We start from the raw sequence: 27256 nt of genomic DNA, 5'->3' as shown, positions 1-27256 counted from the left end.
TTACCACTCGGCATCCGAGAGACAAAACATCCACTGTTATTGTCCATAAAATCAGTCTCACGCCATTCTGTCCCTCCCGCATTGATCTCACCATGACCGTAGAGTGTAAAACCGCCATGAATCTCCTACAGTGTAAATTCATAAAGCGATTTGTCACTTTCAGCTAATTTTGTGGGGTGTTCTGATTTCTGGCATTGAAGCACGTGTTTCACTTCTTGTAGTGTAATGAATAATTTCACCAGTTTTGAAATGTGCCAACTAAGAAAATGTGTACCTATACAGGCAGTCTGCTTTGGTGGTGACCATCGATTCATCCGCGAAGTGAACGAGTTCATCGGCGAAACAGAGATGGCAGCAGCTACAAGTGTAACGCATGTTACGCGAAAATTGTCTTGTGTTCCACTTCAAAAGGCGTTGCGTCTGGTTGTAGCAAATACCATAGATCATAAACACAAACAAGCGATGATAAACAACCGAATTCATAGCAACAAAATATTGACCTGAAACTTAGAGCGTTTTGAGCAGGCTTCTACGAGGGCGTGTTGAAAAGTAATGCCTCCTATTTTTCTGTGACGGCGGACTTTGAGCAACCATGCATTGTACTCTTCAGACTTTCTCCCTTCTCCGTTCCAAGTTTCAAACTTCTATCACCAGGGGTTGCTGAACTAGAGCAAGGAAAATGGTAGCATGTAATCATACTATGTCAGTGCACCTGAAACTGCGTGTGGTGACCGAGTTTCTAACTGCAGAAAATGTGTCCCCAATTGACATTCATCACAAAATGAAGGCTTTTATGGCAATGAATGTGTAACGTCTCTACTGTATGATGTTGGGCTGTTCATGGTCACAATGAAAACCCCTGCCGAAGAACTCTCAACTCTCAAAAAGTTCTTTGTCACACACTCTCTTCTTCGAGCTTCTTGCACCAAAGAAATCGCTGTATTCTTGTTGATGCAAGGAATTTGAATGTAAAGAAGTTATTTCGTAAGCGGAATTTGAATGTAAAGTTGATTGGTACGCGGAATTTGAATGTAAGTAAGTTGTTTGGTACGGGGAACTTGAATGTAAAGAACTCGTTTTCAACGCTGAATTTGATTTTTTCGTACGTAAAACTTGATGTAAAGAAATTGTTTGGTACATGGTCTTTGAATGTAAATAACTTGTGTGGAACACAAAATTTGAATGTAAAAATTGATTTGTTTATTTTACTTCGCTTTTCTGCCACTTTTGGCTAATTGCGATTGTGGTAATGAGTGATGAAATTGATGAATGGACGTACACTCAAAACTCCCATGCTCATACCGCATGGCCGCCTTGAATGTAAATACGTTGTTTGGAACATGTAATGTTAATATAAAGTTGCTTGGTACGCGGAATGTGAATTGTTTGATATGAGGAATTTGAATGTAAGGAAGATATTTGGTACGATGTGTTCGAATGTAAAGAATTTTCAGAAGTATAATTCTCTTTATTCCGATTCTTGTACTGTGTAGTAGTGTTTGATGCTTTGGTAACAGCAGGACTTGGCTGTTTTTTTGCAATCATCTAAATGCATTTATCTCGTCACAGATCCAAAGCGCATTTAACAGCCTTCCACGCTCCCAGAAAAACAAATTAACAAAAAAGAAACTGGAGAACTCACGACTGTCGTTTCCTATTCTTTTTTTTTCTTCTTTTACCTCTTCTCAAGATCCTCTTTTCGCCTGATACCGCTTGGTTGACAGAATACCAACTCTTTCCCCCCGAATTGATTTTCCATTACGCGCCCTGAGTCTCCTGCTCGTTTGCGCTGCTGGTGAAAATAAGCGACAGGTGTCCCCTTTGCTAGGATGGGAAATTGTGTGGTAATTACCATTATCGCACGATAGTTTGGGCTCATGCGGGAGCCATACGTCTTCCGTCGTGACATGAGGATGTTGCGAACAATATATAGTCAACAAATCGTGTACTCACATCCTTGTGGAAGGGCTATAATAAAGATTGAGATTGCAAAGTTTGATCCAGGCCACTTTGTGCACGGATTGGCTAATCGAGAATGGAGTTAAGTGAGGAATTAAAAATGCGCCCATGGCATCCACAGAGAGGATCAAGGGACCTCAGTTGCCCCTCCTCGCAGGAAAAAGTTAAAATTGTATATATATATTTTTATTTTCCCATTTATTTATCTTTTCTGTTACTTTTTAATTTTTTGAATCATTTTTCGTACATTTTCGATTTTTCTTCTCAAGTCTTGATCCCTTTCTTTTTGGTTATTCGCTCTTGTGTCGGTTTTTCTTTTACCGATTTTTTCTCCTTCCTTTCATCTCTTCCTGTTTTTCCTTTACTCTCTCTTTGTCTTCTTTGTCTATCTCTCCCTCTCGAGAGTTTTCCCGATGGCGCAGTGGTAGCGTCGTCGCCTTGTAATCAAAGGATCCCGGGTTCGATTCCCGGTGGTCCCACTTTAAACTGTAGGTCCAGTCCCGATTAGCCTTACTGTGCATAAAGTGGACTTAAAACACCAAATCAATCCAATCCAATCTCCCTCTCGACCTCTTTCTTCTTTGTGCTCATTCTGTTTTCTTTTATCTTTTCCTCGATCTGCCTCTCCTTTATTTTTCTTCTTCTCCCCTTCTCCCTCTCTCACTCTCTGAATAGCTTTCTTCTTCATTTATTTGTATTTATCTCACATCCCCTCTCTCTTGCTATCTTTTCAGAAAACATTCTTATTCTTGATGTTTATTTTGTAGTAGTTGTAGTTGATATCGTAGTAATTGTTGTTGCTGGTATGGTTGAATTCGTAGTAATTGTGTTGTTGTTGTTGCTACTGTGGTTGATTTCGTAGTAATTGTTGTTGCTGCTACTGTGGTTGATTTCGTAGTAATTGTGTTGTTTTTGCTACTGTGGTTGATTTCGTAGTAATTGTTGTTGCTGCTACTGTGGTTGATTTCGTAGTAATTGTGTTGTTGTTGCTACTGTGGTTGATTTCGTAGTAATTGTGTTGTTGTCGTTGCTGCTGTGGTTGATGACGTAGTAATTGTTGTTGCTAGTACAGTTGATTTCGTAGTAATTGTGTTGTTGTTGCTATTGTGGTTGATTTCGTAGTAATTGTGTTGTTGTTGCTACTGTGATTGATTTCGTAGTAATTGTTGTTGCTACTGTGGTTGATTTCGTAGTAATTGTGTTGTTGTTGTTGCTATTGTGGTTGATTTCGTAGTAATTGTGTTGTTGTTGCTACTGTGATTGATTTCGTAGTAATTGTGTTCTTGTTGCTACTATGGGCTGATTTCGTAGTAATTGTTGTTGCTAGTACAGTTGATTTCGTAGTAATTGTGTTGTTGTTGCTAGTACAGTTGATTTCGTAGTAATTGTGTTGTTGTTGCTACTGTGGTTGATTTCGTAGTAATTGTGTTGTTGTTGCTACTGTGGTTGATTTCGTAGTAATTGTGTTGTTGTTGCTACTGTGGTTGATTTCGTAGTAATTGTGTTGTTGTTGCTACTGTGGTTGATTTCGTAGTAATTGTGTTGTTGTCGTTGCTGCTGTGGTTGATGACGTAGTAATTGTTGTTGCTGCCATGGTTGAATTCGTAGTAATTGTGTTGTTGTTGTTACTGTGGTTGATTTCGTAGAAATTGTTGTTGCTACTGTTGTGGTTGATTTCATAGTAGTTATTCTTGCTGTGATTGGCTTTATAGTACTGGCAGGTTTTGTTGTAGTAATAGTTCTGTATCTAGTTCTTTTTGCAGAAAATTGCTAACTATCCTAACTCAATCCTGTTCAAATATTCGAGAGAATGGCAGAGCTTCTGTATCAACGAGACCTTTTTAGTCTCCCAGAACATACAATTATCATGCTCGTCATGTACAATCCAATCGCACGCATAGAGGCTTTGTAGACTCAGGGGCGTTTTCAGTCAGACGGTCTCTGCTCTGCCCCTATGACCTCTTCCCACCCCATCCGCTTCATTAACTTTCCTTCTCTTGAGTTTCAGCCTCCTCGTGTGTCTGCAGTGAGAGCCCTCCCGAGCTGCGGTGGAGAACTGCCTTTTAATTGCAGGCGGGATGGGATTGGTCCATCTGTGCATCATCCTTTGTCGCTTCTGCGACGATGACGGAATAGGAGAAACGGACAGATGATGTTTATGGTGGGGGGGAAAGTTGGCGTCGATGTGATGGAAGAGGTCCATGTCTGTCTGTCTCTCTCTCTCTCTCTCTCTCTCTCTCTCTCTCTCTCTCTCTGTCTGTGTGTGTGTGTGTGTGTGTGTGGGTGGGTGTGTTTGTGTGTGTGTATACACACACACACACAAGGTTTCTATAAATTACTTATACAAAAGTAACCGTTAATTGTGAAGAAAGTGTATATGTAACAGAAATGGTTTATACATCAATGAATACAGCATATCTTAAAGTTTATTGTCGCACGTTGTTAGTTTCAGACGCCGACACTGGAGGCGTTAGCGTTTGTTTATCTTACACAAGTACCGACTTTGATTGGTCGTGGTGTAACGATTAAGTGGCCACCTCGTTCGCCTGATTGGTCCCCATGGATTTCTCTAACTGGGGTTACATTAAAGAACGTGTGTTTTTCCCCCTTTCTCCAGCAACGTCGACGAGGTGTCTACGGAATCGTTCCACCACGACCAATCCAAGTCGGTACTTGTGTAAGATAAACAAACGCTCACGCCTCCAGTGGCGGCGTCTGAAACTAGCAATGTGCGACAATAAACTTGAAGATATGCTGTATTCATTGATGTATAAACCATTTCTGTTACACATACACTATCTTCACAATTAACGGTTACTTTTGTATAACTAATTTATAGAAACCATGTGTGTGTGTGTGTGTGTGTGTATATATACAGGGTGTTGCAAAATACCTGTTACAACGCTTGGGAGGTGATTCTACAAGTAAAAACAAGGAAAAAATGTCATGTGAAAAAATGTCGAAATCGGCACCGTTTTCGAGTGACAGGTGTGCGAAAATCGCCTCACACCATGTGTAAAGTACAATAACTCAAGAAGGAAGAAATATAGCAAATGTCGGAATAAAATAATACAAACAAAATCGTACCTGGTGAATACAATGGTGCATCAATTGAGGCCCAGTGTAAATTGCGCAAGGGGACTCTCAAAGAAAGTGGGGAATCCCCTGATGGAAAATACAAGAAATTTACTACTATCTTCTACATAATGTTGAGATCGGAATGTAGCCAGTAAAAAATGGCGACGTATGTCCACATGTCCCACTACTGTTGGGACACCGTCCCACACCCGGGAAATAGGAAAATAACTGCAAATCTCCTGTTGTACACGGTTCACATTGCGGTTCGAAGAAAATAAACCAATTTGTCGCATGTCTCACTACTGCTGGGACACCATCCCAAATGGAAAAAAATACTGGAAAATCATAAAAAAAAGTTTTCAATCCCTTAATGTTGACACACTACTTTGCAGTACGAAAAACAAAAGTTAAACAATGGCCACATGTCGTTAGGCTGTACATATACTACAAGAGAGCTCCCCAAAGAAAGTGGGTAATCCTCGAAGGAATGAAGACGGAGAATGGCGAGAAAACGCACACAATGGCATGTAACATTTCCAGGCACAGCACATCTGGAAGGGATTCCACTGAGAAGCGCACAACCTCCGCACATGCAGATCGACGGTATGAAGTACAGCGATATCCAGCATCTTCACTCGTACCTTTCACTAAAGGACACTATGTGGTGCTGATAGGGGCTCACACAAACACCGGTATACTCAGAGACGTTGTTGAAAATGTCCGCCATTGACTTCAAGACAAAGATGGCATCGGCGAAGCACTGATTGTCTGGTACGTGCAAATACCTCTGGCATGTCACCAATTGTCCCAGCAGCGGCACTAACACGAGCAACGAGATCCTCAGCACTTTCCACAGGGGTTTCATACACGAGCCTTTTCATTTCTCCCCACACAAAGAAATCCAGTGGTGTGAGGTCGGGGGAACGAGGTGGCCACGGTAAAGGTCCACCCCTGCCAATCCAACGATCGCCGAAAATATCGTTGAGTAAGGCTCTGGCTCCCCGGTCGAAATGTGCGGGGGCGCCGTCGTGTTGAAACCAGATACGTTGTCTACCTGCCAGTGGCACGTTTTCCAAAAGTTCAGGTAATACGTCATGTAGAAACACCCGATAATTCCCACCACACAAAGTAGATGGCAATATGTACGGGCCTATCAAGTGGTCACCTACTACGCCACACCACACATTCACTGCGAACCTATGTTGATGATGGCGCACAATGATTGCATGCGGATTGTCCATATCCCAGACGTGGCTGTTGTGGCTATTGAACATGCCGTCCCTGGTGAACATTGCCTCATCGGTCCACAAAACTATTGTTGGGAACTCTGGAATGGAAAGAGTTTGTTGCACGTACCATTGGCAGAAATCCATGCGTAGGGGAAAGTCCGTGGGCAGTATGTGGTGCACCTTATGCAATTTGTATGGGTGCAATCCCTCCTCTCGAAGAACGCGGAACACATTGCTATGGTGGGTTTGTTGAGTACGAGCAATGACACGTGTGCTGGTGTCAGGACGGTCTCGTATCGCGTCCAACACGTCCTCTTCAAATTGCACAGTGCGCACAGTGCGGGGTCTTCCACAATCCCACCTACGGGGTAGTAGAGATCCAGTTTCACGCAGTCGAGCATCAAGTCTTTGAAAGAGTGCATGTGCTGGTAATCGCCTATTGGGAAAACGTTCGTGATACAAACGACGTGCTTCACGGCTGTTTCGGTTTGCCTCTCCATAAACGAGATGCATATCAGCAAGCTCGTGGGTAGAGTACTCCACCATTGTCTTGTTCGAGAACTGCCCAGAAACAGGGGCACTTTCCCTCCGAGTGACGGATCACAACTACCGTGATTAGCACCCACGTAATGTCACACAGGTGTCCACGCAGTTGTTGCAAACCGAGAAAGAACACGGGAATACGCACTCTACGTACAGTATTCCTTAGCGCAATTCAACCATACACACACGCCAGACTAAACTCCACGCTGCGAGACGCAGAACAAGACAGGAAAAACAACGGTCGACTACAGTCTCTACGTAGTATCCACCAACACTAATACGTAACAGGTGACCTACACTCACAGCGCCTCTAGTGGAGCTTTCTGTACCAATTAGCTGAAATCAATCTGAGCGTAATTTGACGGCATAGCGTCATTTTCGAGTGAATTTCCTATTTCCCGAGTGTGGGACGGTGTCCCAGCAGTAGTGGGACATGTGGACATACGTCGTCATTTTTTACTGCCTACATTCCGATCTCAACATTATGTAGAAAATAGTAGTAAATTTCCTATATTTTCCATCGGGATTCCCCACTTTCTTTGAGAGTCACCTTGCGCAATTTACACTGGGCCTCAATTGCTGCACCATTGTATTCGTCAGGCACGATTTTGTTTGTATTCTTTTATTCCGACATTGATATCTTTCTTCCTTCTTGAGTTATTGTACTTTACGCATGGTGTGAGGCGATTTTCGCACGCCTGTCACTCGCAAACGGTGCCGATTTCGACATTTTTTCACATGATATTTTTTCCTCGTTTTTACTTGTCGAACCACCTCCCAAGCGTTGTAACAGGTATTTTGCAACACCCTGTATATATATATATATATATTATATATATATATATATATATATATATATACAGGGTACTTACAAATGATTGAAGTAGTTTCATAATGTTACTGTGCATGCATTATTGAAGGTATCACGAAGTAACTTTTTGCAGTTTTGTAGAGAACCTCAACAAGTTATGTGACACATTACAAGTTATGGGAGTTTTCTGTTCCACGCGGCGCATATTCGTGACTTTCCGAAACTCAGTGCTTTTTGTGCAATCTCAAAATTTAGAGTTTATGGCGCTTTCTTCTTCAGCGAACAACCATTACAGAATACGGATATCTTGACATGTTAGAAAATTGGTTCATGCCACAGTCGGAGACAGACAGTGAGAACTTTATCCACCAGTTGGATGGTGCTCCGCCCTAGTTCCATCACGTTGTCCATGAAATCTTAACCACCAGTGTGTCAAACCAATGGATCGGAGAACCATGATGAGAAATGATGAGCAACAACTGCTGTCATGGCCTCATGATCCCCTGACATAACTCCGTGTGACTTTTTTGTGTGTGGGGTTATGTGAATGATTTAGTGTCTGTGCCTCCATTACCGAGTGATCTAGCAGAACTGCGGGCTCGTATCATCAGTGCTTTTGATCGAATTGATAGGGACATTCTGCATCGCGTTTGGGAAGAACTTGATTATAAAGTTTATGTTTGCAGAATCACGAAGAGGGGGCATATCAAAAGCTTGTAATGTTGAGTTTTGTCTACAAAACTGTAAAGTTACTTCACGATATGTTCAATAATGCACGTACAGTAACATCCTGAAAAAGCTGCAATCATTTGTAGACACCCTGTATATATGTGCGTGCACGTGAGAGAGGATCAAATTTAAATCGTAAGCTTTTTGCTTCTTTCTCGTATTTTTTGCATGTAGGATTACCAAAATTTGACATTTTCAACAAAGGGTTCTTGTTCAGCTTCGTGTATTTTACAGTGCTGAGTTAGTACTTCGATATCACTAGGAAAATGGTCTTGGGTTGCGATTCCGACTTCTCTTACTCAGCAAATATGTCCCCAGCCATCTGTTCGTAAATTAACGTCAGTATCAGATTACCTTCTCCATTCATGAACTTGGGATGTGAGGGGTGACCAAATGTGCTCTTCCACGTAGCACACCCTAGATTGCATTTTGCAGACTAACGAGGGTATGGCGTCTGGACTCGCACCCAGTAAAATTCCCCGTTGGGCTCGTGTTGCGTGGTCCCTATATGTTTGTGCTTGTCCGTTCATCAATTTCATCTTATCAGCATTCATCCTCATCTTCGCAATTAGCCAAAAGTGGCAGAAAATCGAACTAAAATAAATCACATCGATCAACCAATGACAAACTTGTTGGAGTGGCAGACACGCGTTACTGAAATATTAACTATTCATTCGCCGACAAAATTCAATAGGTATGAAGGTTTCAGAGGGCATGAAAGAACTGTTCTCCACTGGTGCAAATACTTAGCGGAGCCACCATAATTAAAATGAAAAAAAAAATGACGTTTTGGAGCCAATTTTACAAGTGCTGCCACCTTGAGGACGTTTTGCATATACCAGATTAGCTCTGTTCTGTAATTTTTGTCAAACTTTTAAGGTTTTCTTTTGACCCACCCTCGTATTAAGATGATAAATGAATTGCAACACTCTTATGAGAACTCAGGCCCTCCCCGGTGCCGTAGTGGTAAGGTCGTCGCCTTGTAATCAAAGTGTCCCGTGTTCGATACCCGGTGGAGATACATAGTGATTCGGATCCCACTTTAAACTGTGTGTCCAGTCCCGATTAGCCTTTCTCTGCATAAAGTGGACTTCAAATTAACTCAAATTAAATATTATGCGAATCTCTGCATCTCATTTAGGCATGACATTTCGAAAATTTATCCCGAAAAACCCTTGAATTGTACCCGATTGTATGTCTTGGTTCTTGTGCGTGGATGTATACTATATGGGATACTTGAAAACGAACTGTATTTAATTAAGCAGTCTTAGAGTTGGCAACTATGTGCGAGCGAGTTGCACGTTTACACGGATGGCCTACTGCACCGTGGCTACGCATGCGCTCCGTTACAATCCCGAAATGTTATTCATGTGTGAACGATCCAAGAGAGCATCTGCTCCGCTACCTGCCACAGAGCAGCTGCTCATGTTTATGAATAGCTCCAAAGTATTCCGGCAAAACCCTTCGCGGCAAGTTTTAATTGGTCCCCTTCCTGCCTTGTATCGTAAGGCAACGCGCGGTCTCCGCCAATCGAATCGCAAGGTTGACAAGCTCGTTTCGCGAAGACACGGGCGCTCCTTGTAGCTCATCAACAAGAAAGGGGGAGTTCGGGGGAAGACGGGTCCTGCACTAATTAAAAGGAATTCCTCCAGGATTACCCCCATATTTTCCCCGAGAATTCCCCCCAAGCTTCATTGGGCGCCGCATGCTGTGGTTTCCCACCAGAAGGTCCTGGATGTCCCAACTTCCGACACAAACGAAGCAGAAGTTTCCGGAAAGAAGGGAAGAGGTCTGAATTCGACACCCAACTTGCGGCGGCTCTTCCGGAGTCTCTGTGTGTGACGTAATTGCATCATTGGAGCTCGGGTTGCGAACAAAAGTACCTCGTAATTAGTTTTCAAGGGCTGGAAGGTGAGATTCCCGAAGGTGAACCCACGAAGGAGATACCGCTCCGGATTCTGTTTGTCGAGACTGATTAAAGGTTGCCTGTGTGCGTGCCCTAACAAGGAAATCGAGTCAGATAACGTTAAACCGAGGCTGTACAGTCGGGCGAAAAGTGACGTTGTTATAGAGTCATTAAAACTCACTGTAAGATTCCTTTATTGTATAACACCATTAAGCCTTGTTTCCATGATATGAAAAACTCAATATGCTGACCAAGGCAGAAATTTATTTCTTCATTTAAGAATGAAGAAAAAAGAGCGTGAGATAAAGAGTCTGATGGAAGAAAATATGTTTAGCCTTTTAGGTGAAAGTACAGTTGACAAGAGAAAGCCACCTGCTAGAATGTTCCAGAACAACTTTCAAATAGTCTGGAGGGGAGTAATGTTTATGTATATATATCATCCTGTTTTGTACCTTGTTACATTTGTACTTGGTGCAGAGTCTGAAGAAGACCTTGCTAGAAGGTTGAAACGTTACGTTTAGTTTATGTTTTATAATAAAATAAATTTCTGCCTTGGTCAGTATATTGAGGTTTTCTTTATTGTATGTTTCTTATTGGCAGACAAGCCTGCTAATGGTAAAATGTAGAGGTAATGCGTAATGCAAAGCTGTTTCGGGGATCTCTCTCTCTTATTATTCTCCCTCCTCTCTTTCTTTATCCTTCCGTCTCTCTCCCTCTGCCCCTCTTTCTCACTTTCGCTCTTTGTCTCTTTCTCTCACAGTGTCTCTCTTTCGCACTCTCACTCTCCCTCTCTCTCTCTCTGTTTCTCTCTCTCTTTCTCTATATCTCTCTGTTTCTCTCTCTCTTTTTCTATATCTATCTGTTTCTCTTTCTCTCTGTTTCTCTCTCTCTCTCTCTCTGTTGTCTCTCTCTCTGTTTCTTTCTCTCTGTTTTCTTTCTCTCTGTTTCTCTCTCTCTCTCTCTGTTTCTCTTTCTCTCTCGCTGTTTCTCTTTCTCTCTCTGTTTCTCTTTCTTTGTAGAGAGAGGAACGTAAGATAATACAGAAAGAGAAAGAGGAAGACATGAGAAAAATAAGATGAGAAAGAAAAGGGAGAGAGAGATGGAAGGAAAAAGAAACAAATGGAAGGAGGAAGAGGAAGAAAAGAGTAAGATAAAAAGGAGGAGGAGAATGAAAGGAAAGAGAGATAGATTTGAACAACGACATTTGGGAAGTGTACAAGACATCTTGGAACAGGGAAGGCACCAAAGATATGCAGGAGAAAAAAAATCCTTGTTTATGCAAGCCTTGGTGGTTAAGCGGATAGAGCGACTTATTCACACGGTGGGCGGTGGGAAATTTTTGTCTGACGATGTCCTTGCAATGAGGCTCTTTGGCTCACCGGGCTAATCGTTGTCTACCTGAGAGCAACCTTGAAGTAGTAAGTATGGCTGGAGCGTGTTGTTGATCACATCCCCTTGGCATTGTTCGTGAATTTGTGGGGACGTGCTCCCATAGCACCGTCCAGTACACAGTGCTTTTACATGTCAATGATTCTGTATCCTTTGCATTATTTTGTGTTTAATCTCTTCAATGCCTTTTTAGGATAATATAGATTTTCGAACCCACGTTGAATCCAAATGGGAAGTCACATTATTATTGAAACATATTCACTTTATGTTCTCTGCACGCTCTACATGTTTGCCCCCCTCCTTTCTCTCTCTCTCTCTTACTCTATCGCTCTCTGTGTGGATGTGTGTGCTGAAAGGAGAGTCTAATTCGTTAGTTCTTTTTTTAACATTTTCTTCGATTGAAGTACTGACATAAGGTAATAAATGTCAGATTTTTTTTTATATTCAGCATAATTCAATTGGCTTTATTCTTGGGCAAGGTTCATCAAGTGCTGATCTACAGTCTAACCAAATTAAAGAAAATATAGTACAATGCATGAATATATAGAAAATTTATAAAATACACATATGGGCTAGCTGCTACACAAAGAAATGTCGAAAGAAAAAATAGATGAAATATGTAGTGTGTGTGCTTGCAAGTAAATGAAATCAAGGTTATTAAAGATCCAGGAATTTTAAATAAATTCAATTCCAGACTTCGGTGGCTCAGTCGGTAACGTGTCTAACTACCATGCTAAAGGACCCGGGTTCGATCCCCGGCCGTTTCAAATCCGGGAACTTTTCTAACGTTGGAAGCGGCCGCAGCGCCCACCCAGCGTCGAATGGCATGGGTACCTGGGGGGAAAAGGCAGTCAGGGGCGTGATGCTGATCACATCACACCCACTCATGACCGGATCAAGAAAGTGTGAGGCGTTACCCCCAGAACAACTATATGCCTTCATGCCCTGGCGCTACGCACAGGGGAGCACTTTACTTTTTTTTTCAATCCGTACCAGTAGAGAAAATCAGCAAGCGTAAATGCGTTTTGGACCGTAAACATCCTTTTTATCTGTAAAGTAATTCAATTCGTTCCCGGAACCTTTTTTCCGGATCAATTTAAAGAAGGTTCAGAAACCTTTCTTTTAAATCAATTTAAATCCGGTCCAGGAACCTTTTTTTGGATGAATTTAAATCCGGTCCAGGAACTTTTTGGATGAATTTAAATCCGGTCCAGGAACATTTTTTGGATGAATTTAAATACGGTGCAGGAACCTTTTTTGGGTGAATTTAAATACGGTCCAGGAACCTTCTTTGGATGAATTTAAATACGGTCCAGGACCTTTTTTTTTTATGAATTTAATTACGGTCCAGGAACCTTTTTTGGATGAATTTAAATACGGTCCAGGAACCTTTTTTGGATGAATTTAAATACGGTCCAGGAACCTTTTTTGAATGAATTTAAATCCGGTCCAGGAACCTTTTTTTGGATGAATTTAAATCCGGTCCAGGAACTTTTTGGATGAATTTAAATCCGGTCCAGGAACATTTTTTGGATGAATTTAAATACGGTGCAGGAACCTTTTTTGGGTGAATTTAAATACGGTCCAGGAACCTTCTTTGGATGAATTTAAATACGGTCCAGGACCTTTTTTTTTTATGAATTTAATTACGGTCCAGGAACCTTTTTTGGATGAATTTAAATACGGTCCAGGAACCTTTTTTGGATGAATTTAAATACGGTCCAGGAACCTTTTTTGGATGAATTTAAATACGGTCCAGGAACCTTTTTTGGATTAATTTAAATACGGTCCAGGAACCTTTTTTGAATGAATTTAAATCCGGTCCAGGAACCTTTTTTTGGATGAATTTAAATCCGGTCCAGGAACTTTTTGGATGAATTTAAATCCGGTCCAGGAACCTTTTTTGGATGAATTTAAATCCGGTTCAGGACCTTTTTTTTATGAATTTAATTACGGTCCAGGAACCTTTTTTTTTGATGAATTTAATTACGGTCCAGGAACCTTCTTTCCGGATTAATTTAAATACGGTCCAGGAACCTTTTTTGGATGAATTTAAATCCGGTTCAGGAAACATTTTTGGATGAATTTAAATCCGGTCCACGAACCTTTTTTGGATGAATTTAAATACGGTCCAGGAACCTCTTTTGGATGAATTTAAATACGGTCCAGGAACCTTCTTTCCGGATTAATTTAAATACGGTCCAGGAACCTTTTTTGGATGAATTTAAATCCGGTTCAGGAAACATTTTTGGATGAATTTAAATACGGTCCACGAACCTTTTTTGGATGAATTTAAATACGGTCCAGGAACCTTTTTTTGGATGAATTTAAATCCGGTCCAGGAACCTTTTTTGGATGAATTTAAATACGGTCCACGAACCTTTTTTTTGGATGAATTTAATTACGGTCCAGGAACCTTTTTTGGATGAATTTAAATACGGTCCAGGAACCTTTTTTGGATGAATTTAAATCCGGTCCAGGAACTTTTTGGATGAATTTAAATCCGGTTCAGGACCTTTTTTTATGAATTTAATTACGGTCCAGGAACCTTTTTTTTGGATGAATTTAATTACGGTCCAGGAACCTTTTTTTTGGATGAATTTAATTACGGTCCAGGAACCTTCTTTCCGGATTAATTTAAATACGGTCCAGGAACCTTTTTTGGATGAATTTAAATCCGGTTCAGGAAACATTTTTGGATGAATTTAAATCCGGTCCACGAACCTTTTTTGGATGAATTTAAATACGGTCCAGGAACCTCTTTTGGATGAATTTAAATACGGTCCAGGAACCTTCTTTCCGGATTAATTTAAATACGGTCCAGGAACCTTTTTTGGATGAATTTAAATCCGGTTCAGGAAACATTTTTGGATGAATTTAAATACGGTCCACGAACCTTTTTTGGATGAATTTAAATACGGTCCAGGAACCTTTTTTTGGATGAATTTAAATCCGGTCCAGGAACCTTTTTTGGATGAATTTAAATACGGTCCACGAACCTTTCTTTTGGATGAATTTAATTACGGTCCAGGAACCTTTTTTGGATGAATTTAAATACGGTCCAGGAACCTTTTTTTGGATGAATTTAAATCCGGTCCAGGAACTTTTTGGATGAATTTAAATCCGGTTCAGGACCTTTTTTTTATGAATTTAATTACGGTCCAGGAACCTTTTTTTGGATGAATTTAATTACGGTCCAGGAACCTTTTTTTTGGATGAATTTAATTACGGTCCAGGAACCTTCTTTCCGGATTAATTTAAATACGGTCCAGGAACCTTTTTTGGATGAATTTAAATCCGGTTCAGGAAACATTTTTGGATGAATTTAAATCCGGTCCACGAACCTTTTTTGGATGAATTTAAATACGGTCCAGGAACCTTTTTTTGGATGAATTTAAATCCGGTCCAGGAACTTTTTTGATGAATTTAAATACGGTGCAGGAACCTTTTTTGGGTGAATTTAAATACGGTCCAGGAACCTTCTTTGGATGAATTTAAATACGGTCCAGGACCTTTTTTTTTGATGAATTTAATTACGGTCCAGGAACCTTCTTTCCGGATTAATTTAAATACGGTCCAGGAACCTTTTTTGGATGAATTTAAATCCGGTCCAGGAACCTTTTTTGGATGAATTTAAATCCGGTCCAGGAACTTTTTGGATGAATTTAAATCCGGTCCAGGAACATTTTTTGGATGAATTTAAATACGGTGCAGGAACCTTTTTTGGGTGAATTTAAATACGGTCCAGGAACCTTCTTTGGATGAATTTAAATACGGTCCAGGACCTTTTTTTTGATGAATTTAATTACGGTCCAGGAACCTTTTTTGGATGAATTTAAATACGGTCCAGGAACCTTCTTTCCGGATTAATTTAAATACGGTCCAGGAACCTTTTTTGGATGAATTTAAATCCGGTCCAGGAACCTTTTTTTGGATGAATTTAAATCCGGTCCAGGAACTTTTTGGATGAATTTAAATCCGGTCCAGGAACCTTTTTTGGATGAATTTAAATCCGGTTCAGGACCTTTTTTTTATGAATTTAATTACGGTCCAGGAACCTTTTTTTGGATGAATTTAATTACGGTCCAGGAACCTTCTTTCCGGATTAATTTAAATACGGTCCAGGAACCTTTTTTGGATGAATTTAAATCCGGTTCAGGAAACATTTTTGGATGAATTTAAATCCGGTCCACGAACCTTTTTTGGATGAATTTAAATACGGTCCAGGAACCTCTTTTGGATGAATTTAAATACGGTCCAGGAACCTTCTTTCCGGATTAATTTAAATACGGTCCAGGAACCTTTTTTGGATGAATTTAAATCCGGTTCAGGAAACATTTTTGGATGAATTTAAATACGGTCCACGAACCTTTTTTGGATGAATTTAAATACGGTCCAGGAACCTTTTTTTGGATGAATTTAAATCCGGTCCAGGAACTTTTTGGATGAATTTAAATCCGGTTCAGGACCTTTTTTTTATGAATTTAATTACGGTCCAGGAACCTTTTTTTTGGATGAATTTAATTACGGTCCAGGAACCTTTTTTTTGGATGAATTTAATTACGGTCCAGGAACCTTCTTTCCGGATTAATTTAAATACGGTCCAGGAACCTTCTTTCCGGATTAATTTAAATACGGTCCAGGAACCTTTTTTGGATGAATTTAAATCCGGTCCAGGAACCTTTTTTTGGATGAATTTAAATCCGGTCCAGGAACTTTTTGGATGAATTTAAATCCGGTCCAGGAACCTTTTTTGGATGAATTTAAATCCGGTTCAGGACCTTTTTTTTATGAATTTAATTACGGTCCAGGAACCTTTTTTTTGGATGAATTTAATTACGGTCCAGGAACCTTCTTTCCGGATTAATTTAAATACGGTCCAGGAACCTTTTTTGGATGAATTTAAATCCGGTTCAGGAAACATTTTTGGATGAATTTAAATCCGGTCCACGAACCTTTTTTGGATGAATTTAAATACGGTCCAGGAACCTCTTTTGGATGAATTTAAATACGGTCCAGGAACCTTCTTTCCGGATTAATTTAAATACGGTCCAGGAACCTTTTTTGGATGAATTTAAATCCGGTTCAGGAAACATTTTTGGATGAATTTAAATACGGTCCACGAACCTTTTTTGGATGAATTTAAATACGGTCCAGGAACCTTTTTTTGGATGAATTTAAATCCGGTCCAGGAACTTTTTGGATGAATTTAAATCCGGTTCAGGACCTTTTTTTTATGAATTTAATTACGGTCCAGGAACCTTTTTTGGATGAATTTAATTACGGTCCAGGAACCTTCTTTCCGGATTAATTTAAATACGGTCCAGGAACCTTTTTTGGATTAATTTAAATCCGGTTCAGGAAACATTTTTGGATGAATTTAAATCCGGTCCACGAACCTTTTTTGGATGAATTTAAATACGGTCCAGGAACCTCTTTTGGATGAATTTAAATACGGTCCAGGAACCTTCTTTCCGGATTAATTTAAATACGGTCCAGGAACCTTTTTTGGATGAATTTAAATCCGGTCCACGAACCTTTTTTGGATGAATTTAAATACGGTCCACGAACCTTTTTTGGATGAATTTAAATACGGTCCAGGAACCTTTTTTTTGGATGAATTTAATTACGGTCCAGGAACCTTCTTTCCGGATTAATTTAAATACGGTCCAGGAACCTTTTTTTGGATGAATTTAAATCCGGTCCAGGAAACATTTTTCAATGAAAATACACAACTTGGACCGAATTTCAATTGTACGTGAAATAAGATTCCGGTCCTGGAGCGGAACCCAATAGAACCCATTACAATTTATGGGTTCCTGGACCTTGAACAACCCTGAATGAAATTAACAAAGAAAATAATAACAATGTTTACTTAATTCCAGGGCAGTTGAAGGTAAGATAATTTCATATAGTTCACAGTAATCTTCAGCTTTAATGGAACGCGGTCCTACTTAGCATGTGATCATCAAGAAGTGAATCATGTAGTATGTTACGAAAGCGTTTGTACTTCTGTAATTTACCTTCGTTTGGAAGAGTTCACATCACATTGTAGCCTAATATTGAACGTGAATTGTTGTAACAGAAGCTTATAAGAAGAATGATTAATTGTGTACTGTTTTATCTCTCTTTGCAGCTGTCTTACGCGGACACGCACCCCATGTTCTCCAGCCAAAACTTCCCCAACTTCTTTCGCATCGTCCCGAGCGAGAATGCCTTCAACCAGCCCCGCGTGATGCTCCTCAAAGCCTACAACTGGACTCGGGTGGGGACGCTCTATCAGAACGAGCCGCGGTACTCGCTGGTAAGTACACCGCTGCATTTCTCCCTTAGCGTTTGTAAATTTAAAACGCCAGTTGAATCTGCTTTATTTTTACTGGCAACACTGATCCTTGAAGATTATTTTCTCAATGGACACTTTCATCTTTTGTGCGGAAATTATTTTATGATGTTGGTCGGGGCCTTTCGTAAATTTATTATTTTGTGATATTTTACGTCGATTTTCCTTTGATTGGTCGATTTGATTTGTTTTACTTTGTTTTTCTGCCACTTTTAGGCTAATCGCGAATATGAGGAATGATGATATGGTGAAATTGACGAAGGGATACTCACATAGAACACACATGCCCAGGCTAGGATTCGGGCCTCCTGGCGTCGTACACACAGAAAACTAAATGCATCATACCGATTGATGCACTAAAGTGTGTTTTATGGCATCTGCGAAGAATCAGATTCACATTTGATGCATTTTGGTGCATTTTTGTATGTCGTAAAAGAAACACCAAAGTGTATCATGTGATGCAAGTGAGGATTTATTTCAGTCGAGATGCAATAAAATGCATCATTTGATGCATTTTGATGCACCTTCATGCGTCTTGGTGCACCTGCCGGCATCTTTCTCGATGAGCCACTTAGACGTTTCATCTGAGCTAAGTAAAATCTGTAGCTCAGACGAAACGTTTAAGTGCATCATTGAAAAATATGCATGAAGGTGCATCAAAACTCATCAAATGATACATTATAATGCATCTCGACTGAAAGAAATCCTCGCTTGCATCAGGTGATGCACTTTCGTGTTTCTTTTACGACATACAAAAATGCATCAAATGTGAATCTGATTCTTCGCAGATGCCATAGAACCACACTTTAGTGCATCAATCGACGCGTTCTGGTGCATCAATCGGTATGATGGATTTAGTTCTCTGTGTGATAGTGCGCTGTAGGAACCACTCACGTCGATTCTCTACTAATTGTGACCAATTGCGACGGTGATGATGAATGCTGAGTGGGTGACAATGATTAAGAAGGGATGAACACGAACACACTTAAGCAAAACACAAACCTCAGAGAGGGTTATATTGGCTCTTGGCTTAAGGCTTCGTTTGCTGTTATAGAAAATAGTTTTCCACGGTGGTGACGATTAGGGGGCGCCACATACTTTTTTTTCAACTTTTGCCCCCACACTAGGCTAACGCTTGGGTAACAAGGGAAAGTCAACCGTCCTTGCCACCCCTTGGCACCTTGACCCCAAGTTTTGGAACGCAATCGCCACAACTGCTTTTGCAATGTATCTGAATTTGCACGAAGTGGCATTTCTGCTGTGATTTGCTTTGTAAATTATGGCTTTCTGAAGACAGTTTAACATAAGTTAAAGCATATATGAGAAATTAAATTGCTAATATTAGATAGGGTTCATAAACAGTGGTGGCAAAAGGTATCTTCGAGTGGTGAGGCGATGACATACCCCAACGCTCGTTTGAGCTTTTTCTAATTTTTTTAATTTTCGAAACTATCTATACGGAGTTAAGGAATGAAACGCTTGCTTCTTGCAGTACAATTAGGCAACAACTTCTAGATATAGTCAAGGGCGTCCGCAGGGAGGGGCCAGGGGGCACTTGCCCCCCTGTGATTTCTGCAAAAAGGTAATGAAATTCGAATGGTGAAATTGTATCGATATTTTGTAACAAAAAAATATTGTATTCTGTGACTTACAGGAAGTAAGTTAAGGCAACTATTATTATTATTATTGAATTAGGGTTACATTTAAGCTTACAGTTATTTTACACTTATTATCTAACTATAAAAAAAACTTTTTATCCAGTTATGCAAATTTTATTAAATACTCAGGATATGGAAATTGCAAATGTATATAATTTTTTTTAAAAATATTAGTAGTAGTAGTAGTAGTGATAATAATAATAACGGAAAAAATAATAGTAATAATAATAATAATAAAAGTTTCTATAACTGCCCACCCTGAGAAAAAATTCTTCCGGCTCCCTTGAATATAGTGGTTGAGGATGGGCGGCGTTAAACACACTAAATGCATAGTTTTTATTTCAAATTTTCAAATTAGATAGATTCTGGAAGAACTGATCTATTGCCGCATTTGATTGAAATCAGTCAAGAATGAAAAGTTACACGGTTGATCTCTTCGCATTTTTTCTTTGTACAGTCAGAAGACAATAGTTCGCTCTGATTTGAAAATTGAATTGAGCTTTTGCTGGTATAACTGCCGAACTATTTGCGCATTACTGTGTGCGAGACTGGCTGTTATTACGAGTTTCTAACTTCTAATTATGAGATAAGAGAAAAATCAATTTTCTTTCGGTAATTGCAACTCACTTTTGCTGGTTACCGTATTTTTCCTTGTGTGTTCATATGGCGGCCGGCCTACATGCTGGCAAAGGAAGTGGGGAGCTGAGAATACGCCGCAGACCAACCAGACAACAGAGGTGGCGTCGAGAGTTACGACGTCACGGAAGGATGTGCTTTGTGCACCTCGTTCTATAGGCTGCTATGTTTCTCATCGCGCTGGATTGGTCGCTTCCCCAATTTCCTTGTCCACATGTAGGCCGCCTGCCGTAAGACCAGACAAGAGTTATAGACGTGTCTATAAAGAATGGATATCCTGAAACGCTCTGCAACCTGCTTTACACTTGTGTATATGAGGCTGCATAGAGGTTAGTGGCACAAGTTGTCTCTGTTAAGAACCATAGAGACGAAGGCTTGTTTCGTTCCGTAAAATGGTAGATACAGGAAAGATATTATTGTCTTTATCTTCTCTCTTTTACATTACTCAGTGTGGCAAGCACTAACCGAATTACCGTGCCCGCGAAATTTAAATAACATGAAACGTTTTTGAAGCAGGGATGAGAATTTTTCTGCCATTTTTACGCTCTCTTATCCTCAGAAAACGAGCTATCTCCCCCAAAGTTGGGGAATTCAAATAAACGTAAATTACCCATAATTCTAAGAGGATCCTGCCCCCTTTCACAACCCTTTGCCTTTGCCAAGGGTGAGTTAGATAATAGTGGTGTCTGGCTATTGTGAGGGAGATGCCGCGCCAATTACCATTTGCGAAGGCGACCTGTTATTTCTTTATTCAACGAAACGAAAGACTTGCCTGCGTAATTGGCGGTGAACTTGTGGCGATCTGAAAGAGAGTTTAACCGGCTCACATCGACTGAAATCTTTTTCTACTTTTTCCCCCCCACTAACTCGAACGTAATCGACATAATTTCCTACATGAAAGAAAAGTTTTTAATCTTGCGAAACGTTGATCTGTGCGAAGTGGTTTGGCGGGATTAATTGCAGCTACAGTGTTGCCAGACCGTTCAAGAAATGTACAGGGTGGGCAAAAAGTAGGGTAACAATATACAGGGTGAATCTTCATAGGACTCGCCCTGTATATGGGATATTTGCAATATGACTACAATTAATTTCTTAGGTGCTCCATGTTGCCGCATTATACTGGTCGCATTTCCATCTGGCGGCTGGGAAAGAACGAATCAGCGATCAGTTGAATTATCTTCGAGTGACATCGGGCATTTTCGTATCACAAGGCGCAGTGTGTTACTGGCGGGACGAAACAAATGAGCGTTGGTTACACAGCATGTTGCCAAACGTACTGTAAAAAGGCGGAGAGAGAAAATTCATCAGCGCCGTTACTGGATAAGAACTGTGCAGTTTACCACCATGAATAATAACAAATCACGGTGACCCAACATATTTTAATGGTACCGGGATCGAACCATAGGATGCGTTACTTCCCAACAAGTAGCTTAGGTTTCCATAGGGCATGCGAAGGATGGACAATTAACATAATCTAAATAAACACTGAAATGAAAGATGGCACGCACAACTTGGTTTCAATACCTTTACGACAGAACCGGCAAGGTCATGTTCAATAAAAGGGTTTACTTGTCTCGTGCAGTAGACCTTGTCAGATGGCTGCTCCTTAATCTCACACGCACAGAAAGTCTATTTAACTGGTTGTCGATAACAACTCCAAATGAAGTCGCCCTGTTCTCAAAATCTTGAGAGTCTAAAACTGAGTGTTCCTCCTGAACTTTAAACGACAGACTCACTCCCAACTTTCCCGTAAGATCAACCCCTTCTCTCTCTCAATCTCTCAAGCAACAACTGATCCTCTCTCCCAAAAACCACCACTTCTTAACCTCTCTCCTGCTCCAAGCATTCGGTCATTCCCCTCAATTAAATTCTCCTTTCTCCTCTTACCATTCAACGCCCCTAACAATGTACAATACCTCCTATCTTAGTTGGCACATTATTAACTTTTCTGCCATCTGTAGAGTGACTGAACTACACAGGAATTCTTAAGGATGATACGGTACAATCACGAGCGTATATTACAGGCTAGCTACGCTATCTGCGAAGCCTGAAGCCTAGAAAGTACAATACTGAAAAAAGAATCGATTAGAAACGGTGAATTAACCTCATTCCAACAAAAAAGATAAGTTGGCAGAATTCTTAGGAGTTGGCAACCGGAATTCTTAGGAGTTGGCAACCGGAATTCTTAGGAGTTGGCAACATGAATTCTTAGGAGTTGGCAACCTGAATTCTTAGGAGTTGGCAACCTGCATTCTTAGGAGTTGGCAACCTGCATTCTTAGGAGTTGGCAACCCGAATTCTTAGGAGTTGGCAACCCGAATTCTTAGGGGTTGGCAACCTGAATTCTTAGGGGTTGGCAACATGAATTCTTAGGGGTTGGCAACCGGAATTCTTATGAGTTGGCGCCTCTCCGACGGCACAGTGGAAGCGTCGTCGCCTTGTAAACAAGGGGTCCCGGGTTCGATTCCCAGTGGAGGCCCATAGTGGTTCGGATCCCACTTTAAACTGTAGGTCCAGTCCCGATTAGCCTTCCTGTGCATAAAGTGGACTTAAAACACCAAATCAATCAATCAATCTATCTTAGGAGTTGGCAACCTGAATTCTTAGGGATTGGCAACCTGAATTCTTAGGGATTGGCAACCTGAATTCTTGGGGATTGGCAACCTGAATTCTTGGGGATTGGCAACCTGAATTCTTCGGAGTTGGCAACCAGAATTCTTAGGAGTTGGCAACCAGAATTCTTAGGAGTTGGCAACCAGAATTCTTAGGAGTTGGCAACCTGAATTCTTAGGAGTTGGCAACCTGAATTCTTATGGGTTGGCAACCTGAATTCTTATGGGTTGGCAACCTGAATTCTTATGGGTTGGCAACCGGAATTCTTGGGAGTTGGCAACCTGAATTCTTGGGAGTTGACAACCTGAATTCTTGGGAGTTGGCAACCTGAATTCTTGGGAGTTGGCAACCTGAATTCTTGGGAGTTGGCAACCTGAATTCTTAAGAGTTGGCAACCGGAATTCTTAGGAGTAGTTGGCAACCGGAATTCTTAGGAGTTGGTATCCGGAATTCTTAGGAGTTGGCAACCTGAATTCTTAGGAGTTGGCAACCGGAATTCTTAGGAGTTTGCAACCAGACTACCATTAGGATGCCTAGTCTTCTCCCTTCCTCCATAGCCTAGGACCAGGTGTCATAATGAGCCAGTCCAGGTCAGCATACGCAACTGGGTACAATAGTACACAAATCACGGAAAATTAGTACACAAGACAACCAGACACTGTACAAACAAGCTAATATAATCAACTGACAACAACAGACGTACGCTTGGTAACGTTCTAGTGGGAGAGCGATGTTACCTCTACAGCTTTTATTTCGAGTCTGAAATTGTTGACACTCATTGATCACACACACACGAAAACGATTGGTGGACATCTGGAGCTATGCAGGTCAGCCGCCAGGTTCGCTGCGATCAATAGACACACTCCTACAATCTATCTGCAACACTGTCATATATTATTAGACACAATGAGATATTACTATCCAAGTCGTCGAAACGCACCTGTATTTCATCAATTCCTGAATGTCACCGAGCTACCTGCCAAATATATTTAACAACATCCCAGAAAATGGCATAAAACTCGTGAACTTAGTGTCCAATCCATGTTATACCACGTCAACCAATACAACGCTTAGGGAAAAGTATCGTCCAGAAATACAGGGTGAGTCAGAAGTCCCTTACCACCCCTTATAAAATGAAAGGGAGTGTAGATTGCAGCAATTGGTCATGGTAGTAATATGTTAGGCCTAGGGGGAAACTTTTTGGTGCATGTAATGACAACGTCCGCCATCTTGGTGACTGCCATCTTTGATCCAACTTCATTTCTTGAAATGGGAAAGGGGGGATATGGGGTATGATTTTGGGCTAGAATTTCACCAGAAATTCAGTGGTGAATTCAGATTTATGAAAACTTTAATAATAAGGAAGTTATGGGCATATGAAAGTGATAATTACGTATCATTTGCAGGTGCTGAGCCATGCCATTGACTAAGGCAGGACGAATCAAGCTGGGGGGGGGGGGGAGCAGAAGTGTCCGGAATCCTCAACGAGACCCAGTTTTGCACATTACAGTGTCCCAATTGCTGACCCCCACACCCCCTATACGCCTTCATGGCGTGATGCAAAGCACAGGGGAACACTTTACTTCATTTTTTTTTTTGTTCAGGACAGGCCACAATCTGGTCTGCCCAGAACTGCCACTGACGAAGGAACAGCTACGAAATGCTAAATTTTTTTCACTTCGAATGTGCGGTTCCAGGACATCCACTCAGCTCCGCGCTTCCCTCTTCCACACACCCACTCCTATGCATTCCCGTGCAGCACCCAATGAACAGTCAGAAGGTTGTATTTGGAGGGGAACAGGCGACTGCGTGGCGAGACGATGCCGTGACCTTGAAGCGCAGTTTGGAAATGAAAGAAGTATAGCATAATTTGCCAAGTCTCCCCCTGGGCCTAACATTACTACCATGACCAATTGCTGAAATCTACAGTCCCTTTCAATTTATAGGGGTGGTCAGGAACTTTTGACTCACCCTGTATATGTGCGGACATGGTATAGTGGGTAGGTGCACTGTCTTGATGAAAGAACTCATGAATATCTTCCATGGCTTCAATGTTTTACCTACATCTACAGCGGCGGTAGAAGTTCCCATTGAAAATTTGCCATTAAAATGCACCTCTCGCCGTGTAGTTAGGCAACACACATAATACCTTGCAGAGACGTGAGTGTTTCAGGATCTAAGTGCCCCAATTGTATTGCCGTTGACTGTACGTGATGACATGTGTAGGCATATCCAAGTGCTTCGTTCCGCCAACAGTAGTTTTTAAAAAGATATGTCCATCCAGGAGAATGAAACAATCCGCGTGCGATTTACGTACTGCCATCCAAAGAGTGGAGAACATTTTCAAAATGCAAGGAAACTTTTCACAAAATTGTTCAATATTATCGCTGGCTACAGCCAAAGTCAACTCTGCATATTATCTAACTGAAGTTCTGATTCCAATTTCCCGCAATGAAATCCCTGTTCTATGTGGTTGAAGCACAATATGAAGGGTTTGCTGCAAAAATGAGTGTAGCTCCACTTTTGGAGGTTTTAGTGTTCTGCATCTTATCGTGTGCAATGAAACCGCCGCTTTCAGTTTGTGCAAGAAAGGTGGTGCTCGAAACGGTAGTTCTCGCGTTACTCACGAGATGGAGCTGACTGTCCTGTTCGTTTGGTGCAAGAAGGAGGTATCTCTTTGGTACTGCCTGTTTTGCGCTTGGTATGGTTGGTTGACATGAAGGGTAGATGATAGGTATCTGTTCTGACTTCAATATGCAACTGTATTCTTTTCTATTTCTAATACAACATTACACATGGTATCACTTGTTTGTACCAATCTTTTCCCTAGAAATCAGCACATCATCCATTTTTGTGGCAACAAATAGGTAGCTCGACCAACAAAACATGTGCCAGGTCATCTAGAACATATGTTTTGGGTGAAGATATTGTCCCCATTCTGAAGGAAGACCTACAGAATGTATTGAAACAACTTTTGTTCAAATAACTCTCCATTTCAAATTTCTAAACTTTTTTTCACTTTTCCAGTTACCTCCGTTTTGCAGCAAACCCTTCTATTCAGGTTTTGGTACATCAGGATATGGTCTCCAGTCATGATTTTCGTTCGGTACTTACATTACTAACCAGATTGGAGCAGGAAACAGGAATACACGAAATTCGTCCAAACTAAAAAATCGACACAGTGGGACACCCTGTGTATTTACTTGAATATCACACTTTCTCTAGAAGGATATTTTCTTGCCTTTTGTCGCTATCTAAAGATGTTTCCGAATTTGTCCGCTGTTGAGATAGCGGCACTGCAATCGGGCTGAAACAAGTGAACGGCGTTTCTCGTGCAATAATGGTTTGCGTCACGCGACGTGACTGGCTTTTTCGGGATCCAGCTTGTTTCAATCGACGGAGCGATTTCGATGTTTCGCGTTTGTAATCATATCTGGAACGGCTTGTAATAACCGGTTGTTGGGAGGACGGAATTAACCATTTTGCTGTGCACGGCGAGTTGAATTATTGAATCCGTTTTTCCTGCAAACCTTCATTTCCTGGCATTTTGTTTGAGCTGGCCGCCCCGAGGCAATAACTGGCAAGTGTTTACACGATGGGAACAGAAGCTTCCTGGTTTTTGGGACCTTTGTGGTCGATGTGTATGAGTCGTCTTCATAACGATGTGTCCACGCAGGAAAAACTGAGAGAATAGTGGACTGACGTACGAGGCAGTGTTGCCATACGGGATATTTTTGTACCATATATTGTCCTTCGTGCCGTATATTATAGGTGCATGTGTACACATGCCATAAAGGCAAACTATGTGGCGATGTCAAGGTAGAGCTCCACATATTCGCGATCTCGGTTCTAGTTGGGATGATGTGAGCAGTATCACGGCAGTAGACCTAGTGGCCCGGTACTGAGTCATCATTTGGGGCTCGAATCATCATTTGGGGCTCGTCGTAGCCTTTTATGATGTATATTTTGAGGGGTAGAGTTGGCAACACTGTGGGCTCACTGTAGCCTTTTATGAGGGGGGTTTATTGCCCTCTGTTTACATCTAGCAACACTACCGTAGTTTGACAGTGTTGTTAACCTACTGGGTTTTTTTTCACTGAGGCTCGAATCATCATTTGAGGCTCGTCGTAGCCTTTTATGATGTATATTTTGAGGGGTAGAGTTGGCAACACTGTGGGTTCACTGTAGCCTTTTATGAGGGGGGGGGGTCTATTGCCCTCTGTTTACATCTGGCAACACTACCGTAGTTTGACAGTGTTGTTAACCTACTGGTTTTTTTTACTGTAAATTTTTATTAAAGGGCCTGAGGGGTCCATGTATTTTTTATGTCTGGCAATACTGTTGGGGGCCTAGTGTTGGCGACAC

The 27256-nt window shown here is 41.1% G+C and overlaps 1 protein-coding gene across 2 annotated transcripts in view; it reads left to right on the top strand.

Moving 5' to 3' along the window:
• GABA-B-R2 (gamma-aminobutyric acid type B receptor subunit 2) overlaps positions 1-27256 on the top strand; it is a 330120-nt gene that overhangs the window by 9342 nt on the left and 293522 nt on the right. For both annotated transcript variants that reach the window (XM_083138018.1, XM_083138017.1), the window contains exon 2: positions 17781-17948. In XM_083138018.1, coding sequence (XP_082994144.1) covers positions 17781-17948 — 168 coding nt within the window. The remainder of the gene's footprint in view (positions 1-17780; positions 17949-27256) is intronic.

Source organism: Lepisma saccharinum, chromosome 16 (genome assembly GCF_977018435.1).
Source record: "Lepisma saccharinum chromosome 16, izLepSacc3.1, whole genome shotgun sequence".
NCBI classification, from domain to species: domain Eukaryota; kingdom Metazoa; phylum Arthropoda; class Insecta; order Zygentoma; family Lepismatidae; genus Lepisma; species Lepisma saccharinum.
Note: the sequence above shows the minus strand (reverse complement) of the source record. Positions and strands in the feature narration are given on the sequence as shown.